Source organism: Lepus europaeus, chromosome 16 (genome assembly GCF_033115175.1).
Source record: "Lepus europaeus isolate LE1 chromosome 16, mLepTim1.pri, whole genome shotgun sequence".
NCBI lineage: Eukaryota > Metazoa > Chordata > Mammalia > Lagomorpha > Leporidae > Lepus > Lepus europaeus.
Window position 1 is genome coordinate 21,019,883 of NC_084842.1, and position 20,576 is coordinate 21,040,458.

Genomic DNA, 20,576 nt, shown 5'->3' on the forward strand with positions numbered 1-20,576 from the left:
TCTTCCCTCCCTCCCATCATTTTTCCTATAAAAAAAATCTTCTTAAGTCTTAAAAGTAGAATGTCTATGCACCAAACTAAAATTGACCAGTGTTTTCAGTTTTCAGCCAGGCACCTTAATGTTACTGCAGTTTTAAACTAGAAACTGCCAACTTACTAATCTTCATTTAGTACTGTTAACAGAAGCATTTAAAAAAGAGAATTCAGAGACCACAGCTGCGTCGAAAATTTCCCGAGATTACATTCTCATTGAAAGCACCTGGCTCTTCCAAGGAAAAAGCAGGGCCTTAATCCAAAGCCGGCATTAGGTATGAACAGTATTTATGATTCTCTCGTTAACAAGACGTCTGGCCACTTATTTCATTCTCGTGGGTTTATCTCCTCATGGAAAAACTGACGCTTGGATTACTGTTAAAAGCCTTTTTGTAGACTTCCTTTGGCAACTGGAATGCCAGTGGGCAGAGAACAGAAGGAGCGACCCAGGTCTTCCTCCCGCACCGTCCGGATCTGACACGCCCACGTAAAACCCAACGAGCCTCCGCTCTCCTCCCTCCTGCCGATGCGGCTCAATTTTACTTCCGCACAGGCCTCGAGCCTCGCGCGCTGAACAAGCGCACGGCATTCTGGGATGTGTAGTCCTCCGCCGTGTGATGTGGGAGTTATTTATAATCTCACTGCCGCATTGGCATTCTGGGATATGTAGTCTCTGTTCGGTCGTTTGCGTAATCTGTTCCCACCTCAAGAGCCAGAAATGATAGCACGGACTTCGGCGGGTCACATGACTCCAGTCTAGCGCGTCCAGAGATCGCACTGCGGCTCCCGCCTCGGCGAGTTCTCGCGTCCGCGCGGCCGTTGCTGAGGAGACGGCGCATGTCTCCCGGCGCGTGGCCCCCTCTGCAGTCCCCCCGCCCCTCTTCTCCCACCACAATGAGATCCTAAGATGGCGGTGGCTACGGCGGTTGGCGCCCGGTGGCTAAAGTAGAAAAGGCGGCCATTGGGCCCTAGGCAGCCAGGAAACTTGTGGACCTCCCCGCTGCGGTCTGTAAGGGAGAACCGCTGCCAGCGGCGGGTCGTGGGGGCTGACCGTCACGCCGCCCCGGGCATGAGAGGCTGCTTCGTTTACAGGTAAACGCCTGCGCGTCCTCAGCCCTAGGCAACCGAGGGCAGGGCGCCCCAGGGGCGGGAACGCCGCGGCTCTGGGACACTTGACCCTGTTCGGCCTGGCCCGGGACCCACCCCTCCTCAGCAGTCTTTGGGGTTTTCTGGCTTCCTATTTCGCGTCCCTTAGGCAGACGGCCCGCCCCCTTTCCCGGGACCGAGCGACGGGACGGGGTGAGCATCTGGGGACGCTCTGGCGACTGCAGAGTCTCCTTTTTTTTTTTTCCTCCCCGCCCCTCTAGTTCTGGGTTTGGGGAGGTGGCTGCTCTGCGTCTCGGGTGCTCCGGGGATGTCCCTTGCGGGTGGAGGAAGCGGAGCGGGGGCCGTCGTCGGGGTGCTCGGGGCTCGGAGTCCAGTTCTCAGGAGAGAGGCCTTGGTGGCCATAGTTCCCATCACCGCGCTCCCTGCTCCTGGGCCTCCCCTGCCCCCCAGTTCTAGTCTGGGGCTGCCGCCTTCCCGAATTTTGGATGGGAGTGAGGCGACTTGCCGCGTCGGGGTGGGCGCTGTGAACAGTGAAATTGCCGCTGTCTCGGGTATTCTTAGAGCCGAAAGGCCAGGTTGAGGCGTTCCTGACTGGCCGGAGGGGTGGTTTGTACTTGCGAAGGGAATCTTGACTTCAGTAGCCCGACCCCTCTCCCTTCCTGCAGTCCTACTGAGATTGAGTCCAGGATCGAGGAGAACTAAGTCCCAAGTGGGATTCGGGAAGCGTCGCTTTGCTGTTGGAGAAACTGGTCTTTGGGGTGTTAGGGCTTAGGCCTCGCTGGGAGCCCGGTGAGTGAACTTTTCATCCCGCGGCCCACTCCTCAGGAGCTCGCCTTGTGTGAATGTTTTTCCTGGCAGATTTGAGGGTTTTGTGGTATGAAATGCCGGTAACGGATCGTATTTTTGACGTTGGAAGAAGCGGGCTTTCTGGGCGCCCCTACCACCTCCGCCCCTAAACCGCCTCCCAGACTCCGCCCTCTGGTGTTCTCTGGTTACCGGAGCTTCGGAGCTTCGGGTGCACCTGCTCCTTTCTTTCCCTATCACCTTCCTGGTGAGGGCCATTGTACACCGGTAGGGTACTGAATATGTGTACTGAAGCTAAACCTTGGGTTTATGTATTACCAAGGGTATTAAGAAGTAGCTTTTAGGCAATTTTTTTTTTCATCGTTGAATATTCAGAGTTCTTGAATAGTTTGAGGTATACGAAGCTAATGGCCTGGTCAGTCAGAAGAGTGTACTTTGACATGCATCTTTAAATGATAATGTTAACCATTTTCATTATATTCCAATGTAGATTTCAGATGTCGATTTGCTGTTTGGTAGGACCTTTGAGAGTGGGGGTGAAAAGAGGCTTAAAGGTTTCTGTATGCATAGTTTTCCAAAAGAGGGTAACTTGAGTTTAAAATATTGGTAAATTTTTCCTTTCTTGTTGATTTTTAAGCATATTTTTGAGGGTAAAATACACTATTGTATACTTCAGAGTGTAAGCTAAGAATTTACTAAAGTTTTTTTTGTTTTGTTTTGTTTTTTTTTAAATAATAAGCAGACAACAGCTTTGAAGTGTGGAGTGGGAAAGGAACTGTTTCCAAGCTGCAAAAACTAGTTCCTAAACAGGTAATTTGACATCATTATATGTATTGTTCTTTGTATTATTGTTGAAGAGGACTTTATAGAGGGGACAGTTGACGGAATTTTAGTGCATGATTGAGAGCCCTCTACATAGTAATCATCTAGAGTTTGCTAACCTGTTTGCCTTGCTTTTTTTGGTGTGCTGCTTTGGTCTGCCCTCATATCTTTGTTAGAAAAGAGCTGTGCCATTCCTAATTAAATACCAGAATGGTTTATACAATACCTATTTCTCTATGTTCACAGAATTTCTTCAGCTCATTTGAGTTTGAATCTATGCTAACACAGCTGTTTGGATTGCTTCTCTTTCTAAATATTTCATCTTAAGCTGTTTTCTTACATATTTTACTAATTTCTAATTTATCAATTTAAATTTATAAATTTACTAATTTATCAAGTCTTCTATTTTTGAGTTTGTTATCCTTAAGGTGGATGAATTCTTTTGATTGTCTGAACTTACTTTTAGCGTTAGTTTTGTGCATTGTCATAATGTGTTTTATATAGAGGTATTCTCTAACCAGCAGAAAGAAGTCAGTGCTGGGGAATGTAGATTCGCTGAAGAAAAGTTAAATAATTGTTTGCTAAGGACACTTGAACAATTAAATGGCTAAAGGTCGATAGTTAGAATAAATTTTGTTAAAAATGTTCAGAAGCAGTTGGACTTAAGAAAAACCTCAGAAATAGGGTGAATTTAACTGTTAAATTTCTAAGAAATTCTATTTTTAAAATTTCATAGATTCTTTCTACAAAAGCAGACACAGTTTCAGCTCCTTTATAAGGATCTGAAGTGAGGCTACTGTAAGTAAATACAAATTGCTAGTTGACTTGCATCTCTTTTTTATTCAAAAATTTTTAAAGATTTATTTATTTATTTATTTATTTGAAAGAGTTACACAGAGAGAGAAGGCGAGAGAGAGAGGGGGTCTTCCATCCGCTGGTTCGCTCCCCAACTGGCTGCAAGGCCAGAGCTGCGCCAATCTGAAACGAGGAGCCAGGAGCTTCTCCGGGTCTCCCACGTGGGTGTAGGGGTCCAAGGACTTGGGCCATCTTCTGTTGCTTTCCCAGCCATAGCAGAGAGCTGGATCAGAAGTGGAGCAGACGGGACTCGAACCAGCGACCATATGGGATGCTGGCACTGCAGGCAGTGGCCTCACCTGCTATGCCACAGCACTGGCCCCAGCTTACATCTTAATTATGAATTGTGATTCTGTTTTTTTTTTTTTTTTTTTTTTCTGGAAGATTAACAAGTAGGACAAGAAAAATAGAACTCAGGGGAAAGGTCATATATGAGTATGTGTATTAGAATTGTTAGCATTACAGGCCAGCGCCGCGGCTCAATAGGCTAATCCTCCGCCTGCAGTGCTGGCACACCGGGTTCTAGTCCCGGTCGGGGCACCAGTTCTGTCCCAGTTGCCCCTCTTCCAGTCCAGCTCTCTGCTGTGGCCTGGGAAGACAGTGGAGGATGGCCCAAGTCCTTAGACCCTGCATCTGCATGGGAGACCAGGAGAAGCACCTGGCTCCCAGCTTCGGATCAGCACGGTGCGCCGGCCACAGCGCGCTGGCCGCAGCGGCCATTGGAGGGTGAACCAACGGAAAAGGAAGACCTTTCTCCCTGTCTCTCTCTCACTGTCCACTCTGCCTGTCAAAAAAAAAAAAAAAAAAAAAAAGAATTGTTAGCATTACAGTGCTGTATATTGGACATTTAGTAAAATAAAAAGAATTGTAAAAGCAGTTATAAAATAATTTCCCTTTTAGCACATTAGGAAAGATGGCTAGAGGAATAAAAATATAGGGTCATTTAGTTAACTTTCATTGGAAGACCTTGGTTTCCTTAATAGGGACTTGGCCATTTCTTTAAAAGAGAGACCAGTGGATTTGAGAGTTGGGAAAAATTAGAAAGGATTTGGAATAATCATACTAGAGGAACAAAAAACCAATAAGAGATTCATAGCATTACATTCATTTTGTAAATTTGTTTTTAAAGAGTTACTTATTTATTTATTTGAGAGGTAGAGTTACAGACAGTGAGAGTGAGAGACAGACAGAAAGGTCTTTGATGTGTTGGTTTACTGCCCAAGTGACTCCACAGCCGGTGCTGGGCGAATCCGAAGCCAGGAACCAGGAGCTTCTTTCAGGTCTCCCACACAGGTGCAGGGGCCCAAGCACTTGGGCCATCTTCTACTGCTTTCCCAGGCCATAAGCAGAGAACTGGATCAGAAGAGGAGCAGCCAGGACTAGAACAGGTACCCATGTGGGATGCTGGTGCTGCAGGCTTAGGATTAACCTACTGCACCACAGTGCCGGTTCCCTCATTTTGTAAATTTAATTGAGTGTGTATTAGGTACTTATGATAAATTTGGAAAGGTATGTGTTGAAATAATACACCTTAAAGTAGAAACAGTCATGTTATGACTATTTCCGTACTGTTTGACAGCTTGAGAATAGAGTCAAAGAGAATAGGTGGTAGAGTTTATCCAGAATTGAGTTGACATTGTGAGCAAATAGGTGAGGAAGTCAAGGATGCTAGCATGACATTTTTGAAATAGCTTATTTAGATTTTGGTTTGGGTTTGAGTATAGAAGCAAGGGATTAATGAATTCAAGGACAGAGAAATGATTAAGAGGCTAGAAGTATTCAAGAGTTGAGAGCACCTTCTGGCAGGAATGAGGAAGTGAGAGAAATAGAATACTTAAGATCAGAAAGAATTTTACAAGTTTAGGATCTTGAACAAATTACCAGTTCAGAGAGAGGAAAGATGGGATAGAGAAGATAACTCCGCTTGCAGCACCGACATACCATATGGGTGCCGGTTCTAGTCCCGGTTGCTCCTCTTCCAGTCCAGCTCTCTGCTGTGGCCCAGGAGGGCAGTGGAAGATGGCCCAAGTCCTTGGGCCCCTGCACCTGCGTAGGAGACCTGAAAGAAGCTCCTGGCTCCTGGCTCCGGATTGGCCCAGCACCAGCTAGCTGTGGAGTCACTTGGGGAGTGAACCAACAGATGAAAGACCTTTCTGTCTGTCTCTCCCTCTCACTGTCTATAACTCTACCTCTCAAATAAATAAAATCTTTAATTAAAAAAAAAAAAAGAAGATAAGAAGGACATTGGAATTGAGGCCAGAGTCTTAGAAAATTCAACGGAAATGAAGTAGAGAGTGAAAGCATGAGCTGGTTATTACCAAGAAAAGTGCAGAACTGTCTTGGGTAGAACAGTTGGGACTTGTGCCCAAAGTAGGGAAAGTGATATTTTTAATGGCTATTTTATTCAAGAGAGGAAAGGTTAAGCATGAATTAAGTAAGAATGCTCTGAAACTGGTATCCTTTTTCCATGAATTCAGAATAGGAAGACTAGTGTCTTCTTTTAGAGGTGATTTCCTTGGAAATGGTGCTGTTAGAGGGATTTGTGATTTTACTGAAAACCAGTAAGTAGGGGAATGTTTCGGAGTAGCTGGAGGATGCATAGGGAGTTAGTAATAGTCCAGTGGAAGATCACGATAGGAAGAGCTGTTACCAGTGAGGATGAGGTAGACTGGCATTGAAGATAAGGATCTGAGGCCAGTTGCAGTAACTGGAACTACTCATTTTTCTTAGAGAATAATATGTAGTTATTACTAAGGAAGATAGATTTTTAGATACAACTTATAGGGATGGAGAGGTTTTAGCAAACAGATTTTTGTGTATCAGGAGATTAACTGACCTCAGGGTTCTCAGTTTTTTGTTTTTGTTTTTATAGAAAGTAAGGATATATTACATTTTGTTGGTGTGAAAAAGTTTGACATAGAATAAGGAACTGTATTGTGAGATAGACATATGTAATCCTTGGTACACCATGAGGTCTTATCAAATGTTTGCTGATTCAAATTGAGTGTTATATTTTGTTGTAGTTTATTTACCCACTTCCCCCCAATATCTCAGAGGTTACAGGGTGTTTTTCTTTTAATAAATTATTTTTTGATTAATTATAGGTGTATTATTCTTTTTTAAAATTGAGAGAGCAAGCCCGGGTTCCCCTAACCATTGTTAGGTGCATTAGCAAGGGGATGGTTTGGAATTGGAGCAACTGGGACTTGAACCAGTGCTCTGATATGGGATGCTGGTGTAGCAAGCAGCAGATTAACCTACTATGCCACAATGCTGGCTCTTAGAAGAATCATGTTTTAGAAATTTATTAAATTTGTAGTCTAACAGTGAATAGGCTATGGAAAATGCACCCTGTGATTCTTTAAATACATGACCATTTTAAATACAGACAAGAAGCTAAGGAATTTCTCAAAGAAAGCTGGCTAAACAACACAAAATACCAAATACCTAGCCATTTTCTTCTCCGTTTCCATTAAAAGTGCTCAGTTGTACACTGTATTAAGGCCCTCAAAGCAGTGTGCTTATTATAATTAGTAAAGTAAATACCTATGGTAGTGCAGTAGAAAACTTGTACAGATATACAAACTGCTAGCTTTGGTTATTTTATTACTAACATTTAGGGGGAATATAAACATTCTATATTATTAAAAATTAGAATTTCTAAATTTTTGATTTATAGCTATCAGTGGAGAAGTAAGGTATTTCAAGAAGGTAGTTGGGGTCGGTGCTGTGGTACTGCAGGTTAAAGCCCTGGCTTGTAGTGCTGGCATTCCATATGGGCACAGGTTCGAGTCCTAGATGCTCCTCTTCCGATCCAGCTCTCTACTATGGCCTGGGAAAGCAGTAGAAGATAGCCCAAGGAGGGCCCCTGCGACCATGTGGGCGACTCAGAGGAAACTCCTGGCTCCTGGCTCCTGGCTTCAGATCAGCTCAGCTCTGGCTGTTGCTGTCATTTGGGAAGAGAACCAGTGGATGGAAGACCTCTCTCTCTCTCTGGCTCTACTTCTTTGTAACTCTTTGAAATAAATAAAATCTTCAAAAGAAAAGGTGGTTATAAGTAATTTAATGCTATTTGAGAAATAATTTAAAAAATCATAGGCAAATTTTCTTGTTTAGATTTCTTTGAGCTTCTTTACCTTTTACTTTATTTTTTTTTAAAGATTTTATTTAATTTTTTTGAGAGGGAGAAACAGACAGAAAGGTCTTTCTACTGTTGGTTCACTCCCCAAATGGCCATAATGACCGGAGCTAAGCCTGTCCGAAGCTAGGAGTCATATGCTTCTTCCTGGTCTCCCATGTGGGTGCAGGGGCCCAAGCGCTTGGGCCATATTCTACTGCTTTCCCAGGTCTTAGCAGAGAGCTGGACTGGAAGAGGAGCAGCCGGGACTAAAACTGGCGCCCGTATGGTATGCTGGCACCGCAGGCAGAGGATTAACCTACTGTGCCACAGCGCTGGCCCCTACCTTTCACTTTTATTTACTTATTAATTATATATTTATTTATTTGAAAGGCACAGTTACAGAGAGAAAGAGATCAGTCTTCTATCTTCTGGCTCATTCCCCAAATGACCATAATATCAGGAGCCTAGAATTCTGTCCGGGTCTTGCATGTGGGTGGTAGTGTCCCAAGTACTTTGATCATCTCCAGTTGCTTTCCCAGGCACATTAGCAGGGAACTGAATGAGAAGTGGAGCAATCAGGACCTGAATCAGTGCTCATGTAGAATGTCAGGATTTTCTTCAAAGAGGTCATTGATGGAGCAGATGTTTGGTTTAGTGGTTAAGATACCTCTTGAGACATCTATATCCCATATCAGTGTACCTGGATTTGAGTTGGAGCTCTGTTCCCAGTTTTAGCTTTCTGTTAATGTGCAACTTGGGAAGCAATGGATGGTGACTTGAGTAGTTTGATCCCGGCCACTCATGTGAGAAATCTATATTATGTTCCTGGTGTTTTCTTCCTGGCTTCAACTTGACCCAGTTCTGGCCATTGTGGGCATTTGGGGAGTGAACCAGTGGATGAAAACAGCCTCTCTCTGTAGTAAATGTAAATAATTAAATAATGTAAGTAATTAAAAACAAAATAAAAACGCCTCTGAAAATAGCTTAAAATTGCCATAGTATATTTTCATTTTGTGTCCTTATTTTGAAGCCCAATAAGGCTGCTAGATATACCTAAGTGGATCTCAGAATAGTTCGTTTTGTTCAAGGTGTAGTATAGAAAGAAATGCTTATTTAGGGTAGAAATTTTTTTTTAAAATCTGTTCAATTTCCCATACTGTCATCTGTCATCAACACCAATTGTTTCCAGCAGTTTGAACTTATTTATTGTCTTTCTGTAAAACCTGCCTGGCAAAATCCCAGCCTTGGATAGACTCTGGAGTGTTTCTACCAAGGCTGTGGAGCACTGCTGGGAAAAAAAATTTGTAGTGCATATTAGTGATATCAGTGAATGGCCTCTGCTTTCACTTCAGTTCTTTCATTTTCTGTTCCCTACCTTCTCAGATCTCTCACACTGCTCTCTCACTCTCTTGCATTTCTTGTACAGTCCTTCCTACTTCATACCTCTTAGGAACTCTCTCAACTTTCTACCACCAAATCTGCTAACCAGTCTCCATTCAATTCCATCCTTTCCTCCTTTTATTTCAAGGAGAGAGATGTTCCTCTGCTTGTCTAGAACTAACCCTTTTTCTTTGGCCTGGGATCCCAATTGGCAAATCTTCTCGAATGCACAAGCCATTTTCGAATCACATTTGTCTTGCATTTTCAGTATCTGCTTCTGTGCTGTTACCTGACACATTTTAAAAGTGATCTGCATACTTCCATGTTGATTAAACTTTCTTTATAACCATCTCTGTTTACTTCCCTTTGCAATTTGGTTCCTTAAAAGTATTGTCTGGGCTGGCGCCGTGGCTTAACAGGCTAATCCTCTGCCTTGCGGCGCCGGCACACCAGGTTCTAGTCCCTGTTGGGGCACCGGATTCTATCCCGGTTGCCTCTCTTCCAGGCCAGCTCTCTGCTATGGCCCGGGAGTGCAGTGGAGGATGGCCCAAGTGCTTGGGCCCTGCACCCACATGGGAGACCAGGAGAAGCACCTGGCTCTGGCTTCGGATCAGCGAGATGCGCCGGCCGCAGCAGCCATTGGAGGGTGAACCAACGGCAAAAAGGAAGACCTTTCTCTCTGTCTCTTTCTCACTATCTACTCTGCCTGTCAAAAAAAAAAAAAAAAAAAATTGTCTGATGACCTCTTTTATATTTCCCCCCTCCCTTCAAAACTGTGTTCCAGTTAGGGAACTAACTGATCCTTACCACTCTGCTGAAATTGGCCTTACCAGAGTCAACAATAACCTCCTTGTTGGAAATCCAAGTATCAGTTTTTTTCTTATCATGCACTCCTTCTATTTGGCACACTGTCCTGGTTTCCCTCCTATCTTTTTGTATTTTCTCATTGTTCTCTTCTTATCCCTTTCTCTTAAATACCGGTGTGTGGTTCATTCTTCTCTATCTTTTCCCTGAGCCCTCTGTCTCACTTGAAGTGCTTTTATAAGTGGATGACTTGCAGATCTCTTTCCAGCCCAGATTTCTCTTCTGAGAGATAGACTAGTGGTTGCCCTGTAGCTTAATTTAATTGAATATACCACAGGGACCTCATACCCAACATTTCTAAAATTGAGCTCTCCTCAACTTCTCTGAGTATCTAAAATTTGTTTCTTTTCTAATGACTATGTTATCATCTGTGTTCCTAGTTGCACAAGCTAGAAACTTTGGGTTCACTCTTTAACAGCTTCCTCACTTCATCATCTTCCATATCATAATAGTCACCAAGTTCAGTTTGTTCTGCCATAGAAATCTTGGCTTTATTGGTCTCTACATCCCCAGTCTTTTGATTACTGGAAGTCTGTCTGTACCTCTAAATGCTACATTATGTCTACAGAATAAATTTTGGAAGTCAGAGATCCTATATATTTTTTTAAGATTTATTTATTTGAAAGGCAGAGAGACTTTTTTTTTTTTAGATTTACTTATTTATTTGAAAGGCAGAATTACAGAGAGGCAGAGGCAGAGAGAGATCTTCCATCTGCTGGTTCACTCCCCAAATGGCTGTAATGGCCAGAGTTAGGACGATCTGAAGCCAGGAGCTTCTTCCAAGTCTCCTATGCAGGTGCAGGGGCCCAAGCACTTGGGCCGTCTTCCACTGCTTTCCCAGGCCATAGCAGAGAGCTGGATTGGAAGTGGAGCATCCCAGCCTCAAACTGGTGCCCATATAGGATGCTGGCACTGCAGGCACTGACTTTACCCACTATGCCACAGCACTGGCCTCAAGATCTTTTATATATATATATTTATATATATATATATATATTATTTTTTTTTTGACAGGCAGAGTGGATAGTGAGAGAGAGAGACAGAAACGTCTTCCTTTTTGCCGTTGGTTCACCCTCCAATGGCCGCTGCAGCCGGCGCATCTTGCTGATCCGAAGCCAGGAGCCAGGTGCTTCTCTGGTCTCCCATGCGGGTGCAGGGCCCAAGGACTTGGGCCATCCTCCACTGCCTTCCCGGGCCATAGCAGAGAGCTGGCCTGGAAGAGTGGCAACCGGGATAGAACCCGGCACCCCAACCGGAACTAGAACCCGGTGTGCTGGCGCTGCAAGGCGGAGGATTAGCCTGTTAAGCCACGGCGCCGGCCAAGATCCTATATTTTTAATGAAGACTTTGAGGCAGTTAGATTGGCATGAAAAAGAGGGAAATGAATCTGCTTCTAATAGGAAGATATGTATATTTTGTATATATATTTTTTGAAATCTGAATGTTAATGTGTTGAATTAATCCACATACAATTATTTCTTTAACTTCAAATAATAAACATAATTTGATAAGTCTGCTCTTAACATTTGGTATCATTTTTAAGTTATTACATGTTCAATCTCATGGCTATCATAATAGTAGACAGAATTGTTTACTAACTTAAAAGGACGTATTTAGTAAGTGAACTTTTAAAAAACATTTTTAAAAAATTTGACTTATTTGGGCCAGTGTTGTGGGCTAGCGGATTAAGCCTCTGCCTGCTGCTACACCGGCATCCAGTATGGGCGTTGGTTCAAGTCCTGGCTGCTCCACTTCCAAGCCAGCTCTGCTAATGTGCTACTGTTCCTGGGAGGGCAACAGTGGGTGGCCCAGGTGCTCGGGCCCCTACACCCACATTAGAGACCAGAAGCTCCTTGCTTCTGACTCCTGGCTTCGGCCTAGCCCAGCCCTGGCTGTTGTGGCCGTTTAGGGAGTGAATCAGCAGATGGAAGACCTCTCTCTGTCTCTCCCTCTCTATCTCTATAACTCTGCCTTTCAAATAAATAAATCTTCTTATAAAAATCTGACTTCTGAACTAATTATCATTATCATACAGTTTTTAAATAGTTTTAGAAATTTATTTCAATAGTGTTTAAAGGTATTGGCTTATAAATAGCTCCTTAGAATGAACTCTGTATTTTAGGGGGAATATATAGTAATATAAAATAAAGTTAGTGTAAACAAATAGAATGTAAACATTTTATGAAAACATATTCTTAAAAAATTTAAAGTTTATTACTGTAGTTATAAGGTATAACATTCTAAGAAAAAAATCAATGTGTAAGAATTTTTACTGATCTTAATTTTCTCTTCTAATTAATAACTTTTTTTTTTAATTTTTATTTTTTGACAGGCAGAGTAGATAGTGAGAGAGAGAGATAGTGAGAGAGAAAGGTCTTCCTTTTTGCCGTTGGTTCACCCTCCAATGGCCGCTGCGGACAGCGCATCTCGCTGATCCGAAGCCAGAGCCAGGTGCTTCTCCTGGTCTCCCTTGTGGGTGCAGGGCCCAAGGACGTGGGCCATCCTCCACTGCCTTCCCGGGCCATAGCAGAGAGCTGGCCTGGAAGAGGGGCAACCAGGATAGAATCCGGCACCCCAACCGGGACTAGAACCCGGTGTGCTGGCGCCGCAATGTGGAGGATTAGCCTGTTAAGCCACGGCGCCGGCCCTAATTAATAACTTTTTAAGGATTTATTTTATTTATGTGAAAGGCAGAGTGATATGAGAGAGATCTTCCATCCACTGGTTCACTTCCCAAATGGTCACAGCAGCTGGGGCTGGGCCAGACCAAAACGAGGAAATTCATCTGGGTCTCCCATGTGAATGGCAGGGGCCCAGCCACTTGGGCTTCCTCTTCTGCTTTCCCAAGTGCATTGATGAGGAGCTGGAGTGAAGTGGAGCAGCCAGGACTCTAACTGATGCCCATATGGGATGCTGGTGTCTTAAGGAGAGGTTAATTTCTACGTCACAGCACTGGCCCCTAAGTGCACTCTAATTTCTTATATTTTTTTCTTTTAAAATCTTCTTTGAGTTTTTTCATATCTATTTTTTAATCTACTTATTGTCTTGGTGTTATGGGATAAGATAGCCTTTCTCAGTTGGTGCAGAGTTAAGCTCTAATGCCCAGAGGTATTTGTTGTTTTTTGTTAATTCTGTGTGTCTGGAGTGGTACAGGGTATGTCTCATGAGAAAAACTGAGAAGAATGACTCAAGTCATTTTTCTGTGTTCCGGTGATTGAGATGAAGAATCCCAGTTAAGAGTCCTAACTTGTGGTGCCAGCACTGTGCTATAGCCAGTTAAGCCGCCATTAGCTGTACCAGCATCTCATATGGGTGCCGGTTCAGTCGTGGCTGCTCCACTTCCAAATCAGCTCCCTGATGATGGACCTAGGAAAGCAGCAGAAGGTGGCCCAAGGCCTTGGGCCCCTGTACCTACATGAATAGCTAGAAGAAGCTCCTGGCTCCTGGCCTCCTGCTGGCCCAACCTAGCCATTGCAGCCATTTGGAGAGTGAACCAGTAGATGGAAAATTCTCTGTTTCTCCCTCTCTCTCTCTCTCTCTCTCTTTCTCTCTGTAATTCTGACTTATAAATAAATTTTTTTAAAAAGATTAAGCTGTTCTATCAGTTGGATACTTGTGTATCAAAGACTTGTGAGTATAAAATGACATGATAGATGTAAAATATTTAGCATGGTACTTGGCATATAGTAAGCAAAGTAAATGTTAGCTGGGATTAATTTTTCTTACTAAATTTTTTTAATTGCATATTTGAAGATTTTCCTTCTTGGGCTGGTACCAATTTGTATACATATTCAGAACCATTGGATATCATACATTAGTATTTTACCCTCTTGGCATCTCATGCTACCTTGCTTTTATTTTTCAGATATTAAAATTTTTTATACTTATTTTTTTCAGATGAATTTTAGAATCATTTAGTTAGTTTCCAAGAATTCCAGTAGGATATTTATTGGAATTACATTAAGCCTATGCATTGAGATTTTTTTAAATAATTGTTTTTATTATTTGAGAGGCAGAGAGAAAATGTACTCCCCAATTCACTGGCTCACTCCTCATATGGCTGCAACAGCCAGGCATGAGAGCCAGAATCTGGAAAGTAGTTCACATCTCCCATGTGAGTGTCAGGACCCCAATTACTTGAGCTATTAGCGTTTTCTTCCAGGATCTATGTTGGTGGGAGGCTGGGATTAGAATCCAGACACTTTGGGGATTCTGATATCCCACTGTAGCCTGTACATTTAGAAAACATAGCATGTTTATAGTATTTAGCTTTCCTGTCAGGAAAGATAGTTTGTTTGCTACTTATTCAAATTTTCTCTTACATTTTATAGAGTTTAATAATACTTCTTCACATGGGGAAAATTATATTTTTGACTTTATTAAGTGGAATCATTTTTCCCCATTATGTTTTCTAAGTGGTTATTGGTGATATTTTGAAGATTTCTAGATTTCTTAAAATGTATATTCTTTAAGAATATACCTTTTTTTCTTTTCAGTCTTAATTTTTCTATTTAATAGAATTTTCAAAAGAATGCTAAGTAACTGATATATGGTATGTTTATTTTGGTCTTCATTAATTTTTTTTGAAGATTTATTTATTTGAAGGGCAGAGTTACAGAGAGACAGAGATCCTCCATCCACTGGTTCACTCCCCAAAGGGCTGCAGTGGCTGGAGCTGGGCTGATCCAAAGCCTGGATCTAGGAGCTTCTTTCCTTCCTCTGGGTTTCCTACATGGGTGCAGAGGCCCCAGGACTTGGGCTATCCTCTGTTGCTTATAACAGAATGTCCTTAGTGTCTTATTTTAAGTGTAATGTTGACTGCTGTTTTAAAATGTATTTATTTTCAGGTCCTTTAAAAATTGATTTATTGGCTGGGGCTGGTGTTGTGGCACAGTAGGTTAATCCTCTGCCTACGGCACCATCATCCCATATGGGTACTGGTTCGAGTCCTGGCTGCTCCTCTTCCAATCCAGCTCTCTGCTGTGGCCTGGGAATGCAGTAGAAGATGGCCCAAGTGCTTGGGCCCCTGCACCTGCATGGGACAACGGGAAGAAGCACCTGGCTCCTGGCTTCATATCGGCATAGCTCCAGCCATTGAGGCCATTTGGGGCGTGAACCAGCAAAAGGAAAACCTTTCTCTCTGTTTCTCCCTCTCACCGTCTGTAACTCTACCTTTCAAGTAAATAAATAAAATCTTTTTAAAAAAATTGATTTATGGGGATTGGTACTGTGGTGTAGTGGGCTAAGCCTCCTCCTGCAGCACCAGCATCCCATATGGGCACCATTCATATCCCAGCTGCTCCTTATGCAATACAGCTCTCTGCATGTGGCCTGGGAGAGCAGTGAAAGATAGCCCAAATCTTTATGCTCCTGCACCCAGGTGGCTAAGAATTAGAAGAAGCTCCTGGATCCTGGCTTTGGATTGGCTCAGCTCTGGTTGTTGAAGCCATTAGAGTGGTGAACAAACAGATGGAAGATCTTTCTCTCTGTCTTACGCTCTCTGTCTTACCCTCTCTGTCTGTGACTCTGCCTCTCAAATAAATAAAATCTTAAAAAAATTTGTCAAAATTTTAAACCTTGTTTAAAAGATAGAAAGTGAGAGACTGAGACAAAGCTCTCATCCAGTGGTTCACTCCCCAAATGCTCACAACAGATGAGGCTGGGCCAGTTCAAAACCAGAAACTGGGAACTCAATCCAGTTCCCTCAGGTGGGTGACAGGGACCCAACAGCTTTTGCCAACACCTGCTGCCTCCCAGGGTGCATATTTTAAGCAGGAATTTGAAATTGAGAATGGAGCCAAGACTCAAGCCTAGGCACTCTGATACGAGATGCCAGCATCCTAACCAGTGGCTTAACTGCCATGCCACACACCCCTGCCATTTTCAGCTCTTATTAAAGTAATTTATGCCTCATTAGAAAGAACATAAACAGTATACAATATATAACTGTCTGCAAGTGTCAATCTACATTTAAAGATATTTTCAAATTAGTATTTTATTGAATTGTAATACATTACTTAATTTTAAGATGATAAGCATTTTAACCTAATGTTGTGTGTTAATACTCTAGTGTCTATCTTAGCATTGAGACATCCAAAGGGTAAATCCTACTTTGTCATAGTTGATAGTCATTCTGATATATGCTATAGTAAGTTGGATGAATTAGGATCTTTTTAATCCAAGCAGCTTAAATATGTGTTCATTCTGACCATTTTAGTTGAATAGCCCTTTGCAGAATTATCTTAACTCGGCCGGCGCCATGGCTCACTAGGCTAATCCTCTGCCTGTGATGCCGGCACCCCAGGTTCTAGTCCTGGTTGGGGCGTCGGATTCTGTCCTGGTTGCTCCTCTTCCAGTCCAGCTTTCTGCTGTGGCCCAGGAAGGCAGTGGAGGATGGCCCAGGTTCTTGAGCCCTGCACCCGCAAGGGTGACCAGGAAGAAGCACCTGGCTCCTGGCTTCAGATCAGCACAGCGCACCGGCCGTAGCGGCCATTTGGGGGGTGAACCAACGGAAAAAGGAAGACCTTTCTCTCTATCTCTCTCTCACTTCTAACTCTGCCTGACCAAAAAAAAAAAAATTAACTCTTTCTTAAAAGTTAACTTTTGTAGTTTAATAGCTTCCCCTGCCCCTTGAATATTATATAAAAGTCTCAGCTTCTCCTTGAGCTGTTCTTCCTCTCGCCTGCAGTTTTGTAGCTAGTGGAAATATGAAATCCTCCTTGATTATGTAGAAATCTTATTTATCATGATTCTCTGCTTCTGAACCTCTGGCTCTCCCATAGTGTTCTGTTTCTCCTCTCTTTAACCCAGGTATGATATTCAGTCCTTTGCTTGATTTTTACATACAGATGTAAAACTCTGGTTTTGTTTTTTTGTAGGGAGGATTTATGAATTTGGTAGACTCCTGATTTAAGGAAAATTGTGAAATAGCAGTAGAATATAAAATAGGGCAATCACCATTCTCAAAATTCCTTTTCTAAGAAAAGTTGTGGTTCTAGTTGTTAATAACTTTTTTCTTATCTTGTTACTTTACCTTTTAGGACTGTGTTGAACAAATTAGTTTTGAAGCATGCAAGTTGGTACACATAGTAGGTTGGCAGTTTTCCTTCTTTATCACTGTAGCTACTTAACTCATGTTAATCATAATATGCTTACAGCCTCTGCATCAGTTTGCCTTGATATAGTTGAGTTGACATACCTCTTTTATTTTATAAAATCAGAATTCTAGAAATTTCTTCATATTTTAAGCTTATGAGATGATTTAAAAATTGTGATTTGTTTTTATGTATTAAGAGGCTTGGTTTTTATTGGTTTTGCAGAAAATTAAGCTAATATGGCCACAGGAGGAGGTCCTTTTGAAGAAGGCATGAATGATCACGATTTACCCAGTTGGAGCAATGAAAGTGTTGACGATCGACTCAACAATATGGTATGATATCTTATTATTGGTAGTATATTGTTCACTACTGATGTTTTTAAAGATTTTATTTATTTATTTAAAAGGCAGAGTGTCAGAGAGAGAGGGAGAGATAAATATCATTTATCTGTTAATTCACTCCCCAAATGGCCAGGCCACAACCAGGAGCTGGAAATTTAATCCTAATCTCCTACAAGACTGGGAGGGGCCCAGGCTTCTAGGCTGTCCCCTCCTGACTTCCCAAGTGCATCCTGCAGGGAACTGGAATGGAGCAGCTGGGACTTGAATCAGAACTCTAAAATGGGATGCCAGCATCACAAATGGTGGCTAAACCTGCTGGGCCAAACACAGGCCTCAGCTACTGATGTTAAAATGCAACTCTCCCCTTTCCAAATCTGACTAACTGAAACTTTTTGAAAGAACTGCTGGCCAAAGTATTAAGGGGCCCTTTGCTGTTTATTAGTTGAAGACACTTTGGTTGCAGCTGACAGAAATGAATTTGAGTTGTATTAAACCAAAAAGATTTATTAAAATGATACATAAGTGTTTTATGGAAACCATGTTAAAGGACTAAAGATGGAATTTAGGAACTAGGAAAAGGAAAGTTGTCCCGATTTAATTTTTTACTACCCTGACACTGCTCCTAAGTGCCTCTGCTTAACACAACTTTGTCTTTACAGACTAACTCCCTCTCCTCTGCTTCATGTGGTATACTGTGGCTGACCCACCGTTCTAAAAATTTCAGTTATGGCTGCAATTACATACTGACTAGTAACCCCTTAGGTCTAATTTGAAGGTTTAAAGTATCATTTTCCCAATTTGGATTAAATGTGTGTTTATTTTCCAATCATCTGTGGCTATGAAGTGGTAGGGTAAGAAGTATAAAAGGTTTGCAGGCTCCTCCACACGTGCACTGGGATGGAGGGACAGTTCATAGAGATAGGAGTTTTGTTATAAATGAGGAAAGCATCTACGTGGTTTCAACATAATAGTTACTTCCCATTTATGAACATTTTTGTTTAATGTTTTAGGTAGATATACCTGCAACTGAGTAGATTAGTAATGTTTTCTGGTTAAACCATTAATTGTGTCTCGTCATTCCATATCAGATATTATCATTAAGTATAATTTTGCCTTGAAAACATTGTTTAATATTTATTATTTAGTAAACACTAGTATTATTGATGTTTTTATGCTTGTTATTTTAACCCTATTTTCAGGTGATACTGTTTGAGAGATTAGGAAACTGAGACTTTGGGAAGTTAAATAAGTTACATAGGGCCTCATGGTAGAGTGTTTATTCAGAAAACAATAATTGCTGTAGAACCCATGTCAATTCCAAATCTGTCTTTTTAATGTGACTTCTTTGATTATTCAACTTACAAGTAGAAAAGAATAACTTTTAAAAATGCTTTTGAAATATTCATATTGATTTTTAGTTTAGGACCTGAGAATTATTATTTTGTTCATGATCTATGATAGGAAAGTAATCTAATTTCTGAAGGCTATGAAATTAGAATAGATGTAATGAGGGGAAAATGTGTTAACAGAAATATTTAATTGTTTCTAGGAATCCATACTAAAGTGAAAAATGTTTTTTTGTCATTTTTAATTTTAAGATTGACCAACATTTTTTAAGCATACCAAATTATTTTCTTGGTTTGATAGAGGCCAGATTAACTTTTGCTTTTACTTTTTTAAAGGATTGGGGTGGCCAACAGAAGAAGGCAAATAGATCATCAGAAAAGAATAAGAAAAAGTTTGGTGTAGAAAGTGATAAAAGGGTAACTAATGATATTTCTCCGGAGTCATCACCAGGAGTTGGAAGGCGAAGAACAAAGACTCCACATACGTTTCCACACAGTAGATACATGACTCAGATGTCTGTCCCAGAGCAGGCAGAATTAGAGAAACTTAAACAGCGGATAAACTTCAGTGATTTAGATCAGGTTTGTGAATTATTTTAAAAAGTCATGACTGTCGGAAATACTTATGGTGGGTTGTTATTTGTCCTAAAATTAAAAATTTAGCTGTTTACCTTTTATTAGTGTCGTTGAATATGGAAAAAAATTAATAGTGATGGTACTGATCTGAGGAGAACAAAGTCTAATTTCAAAACTTGATAAAGACACGTCTTTATGGACTTTATTGCTATTCTGTATGATTAATTTAAATGATTTAGTTGTGAAACTAAATTTTATGCTTTGGTAACTGAATAAAATTGCTACTAAGTAAATGGAAAGATTCAGTTTAGTGTATTTATCATTAGGTAAATGTGAGGTATAGTATATTACCTTGAGTTTAGAATACAGTTGAGGTGGTGTAAAAGGTTGAAATGATAATTAACCCTTGATAAATGTTTGATGTAAACAGGTTTACAAATATGCAGAAAGGTAGATTTAAATCTGATATGACAAGTGGTGATGATCTTGTTTCATTTACATCTGATTACTAATTACTGAATACTTACTGTATGCCAGGACTTAAGTTCAACATTTTTTCAGACAAAGCTTCATATAAATACATCTTTATCCTGTTGTTCATGTCAATTAACATTGGTTCATTGGATTCAAAGGCTGTATTTCTATAAGCAACAGCAAATACCTGTAAGAATTATAAATGTGGTTCACGGTCCTATTACTTATTTAGATTGATCTTATTCCTATTCATCAGTGGAATTTTCTCAATAAAATACACAAGGAAGTGCTAATCAGATTTAATTTGGTGAAAGAATTTTGTAGATTTTTTTGTTAAAGATTTATTTATTTTATTTGAAAGGCAGAGTTACAGAGAAGCAGAGGCAGAGAGAGGTCTTCCATCTGCTGGTTCACTCAGATGGCCGCAATGGCTGGAGCTGAGCCAATCCAAAACCAGGAGCTGGGAGCTTCTTCCGGGTCTCCCATGCAGGTGCAGGGGCCCAAGGGCTTGGGCCATCCTCTGCTGCTTTCCCAGGCCATAGCAGGGAGCAGGATTGGAAGTGGAGCAGCCGGGACTAGAACCGGCGCCCATATGAGATGCCAGGACTACAGGTGTCAACTTTACCCACTGCACCACAATGCCAGCCCAATGTGAAACTCTTTCTACAAAGCTTTTTGTGCATATTTCCTGAATATCTGAGGGTAAAACTTAGAACGTGGAGTTTTCAATAAAACGTTTGTTGAAAGATTACTGTTTA

General features: G+C 41.5%; 1 protein-coding gene across 22 annotated transcripts in view; it reads left to right on the plus strand.

Moving 5' to 3' along the window:
* The first annotated feature begins 813 nt into the window (after window positions 1–813).
* PCM1 (pericentriolar material 1) overlaps window positions 814–20,576 on the plus strand; it is a 107,969-nt gene continuing 88,206 nt past the window's right edge. For 9 of the 22 annotated variants that reach the window (XM_062213313.1, XM_062213319.1, XM_062213324.1 and 6 more), the window contains exons 1-4: window positions 817–1,124; window positions 2,683–2,753; window positions 17,304–17,413; window positions 19,105–19,350. In XM_062213313.1, coding sequence (XP_062069297.1) covers window positions 17,318–17,413; window positions 19,105–19,350 — 342 coding nt within the window. In that variant the 5' untranslated portion in view covers window positions 817–1,124; window positions 2,683–2,753; window positions 17,304–17,317. Of the gene's footprint in view, window positions 1,125–1,309; window positions 1,332–1,804; window positions 1,929–2,682; window positions 2,754–17,303; window positions 17,414–19,104; window positions 19,351–20,576 lie in introns of those variants that run through there. The other 13 variants (XM_062213333.1, XM_062213335.1, XM_062213336.1 and 10 more) reach the window with 9 other exon arrangements.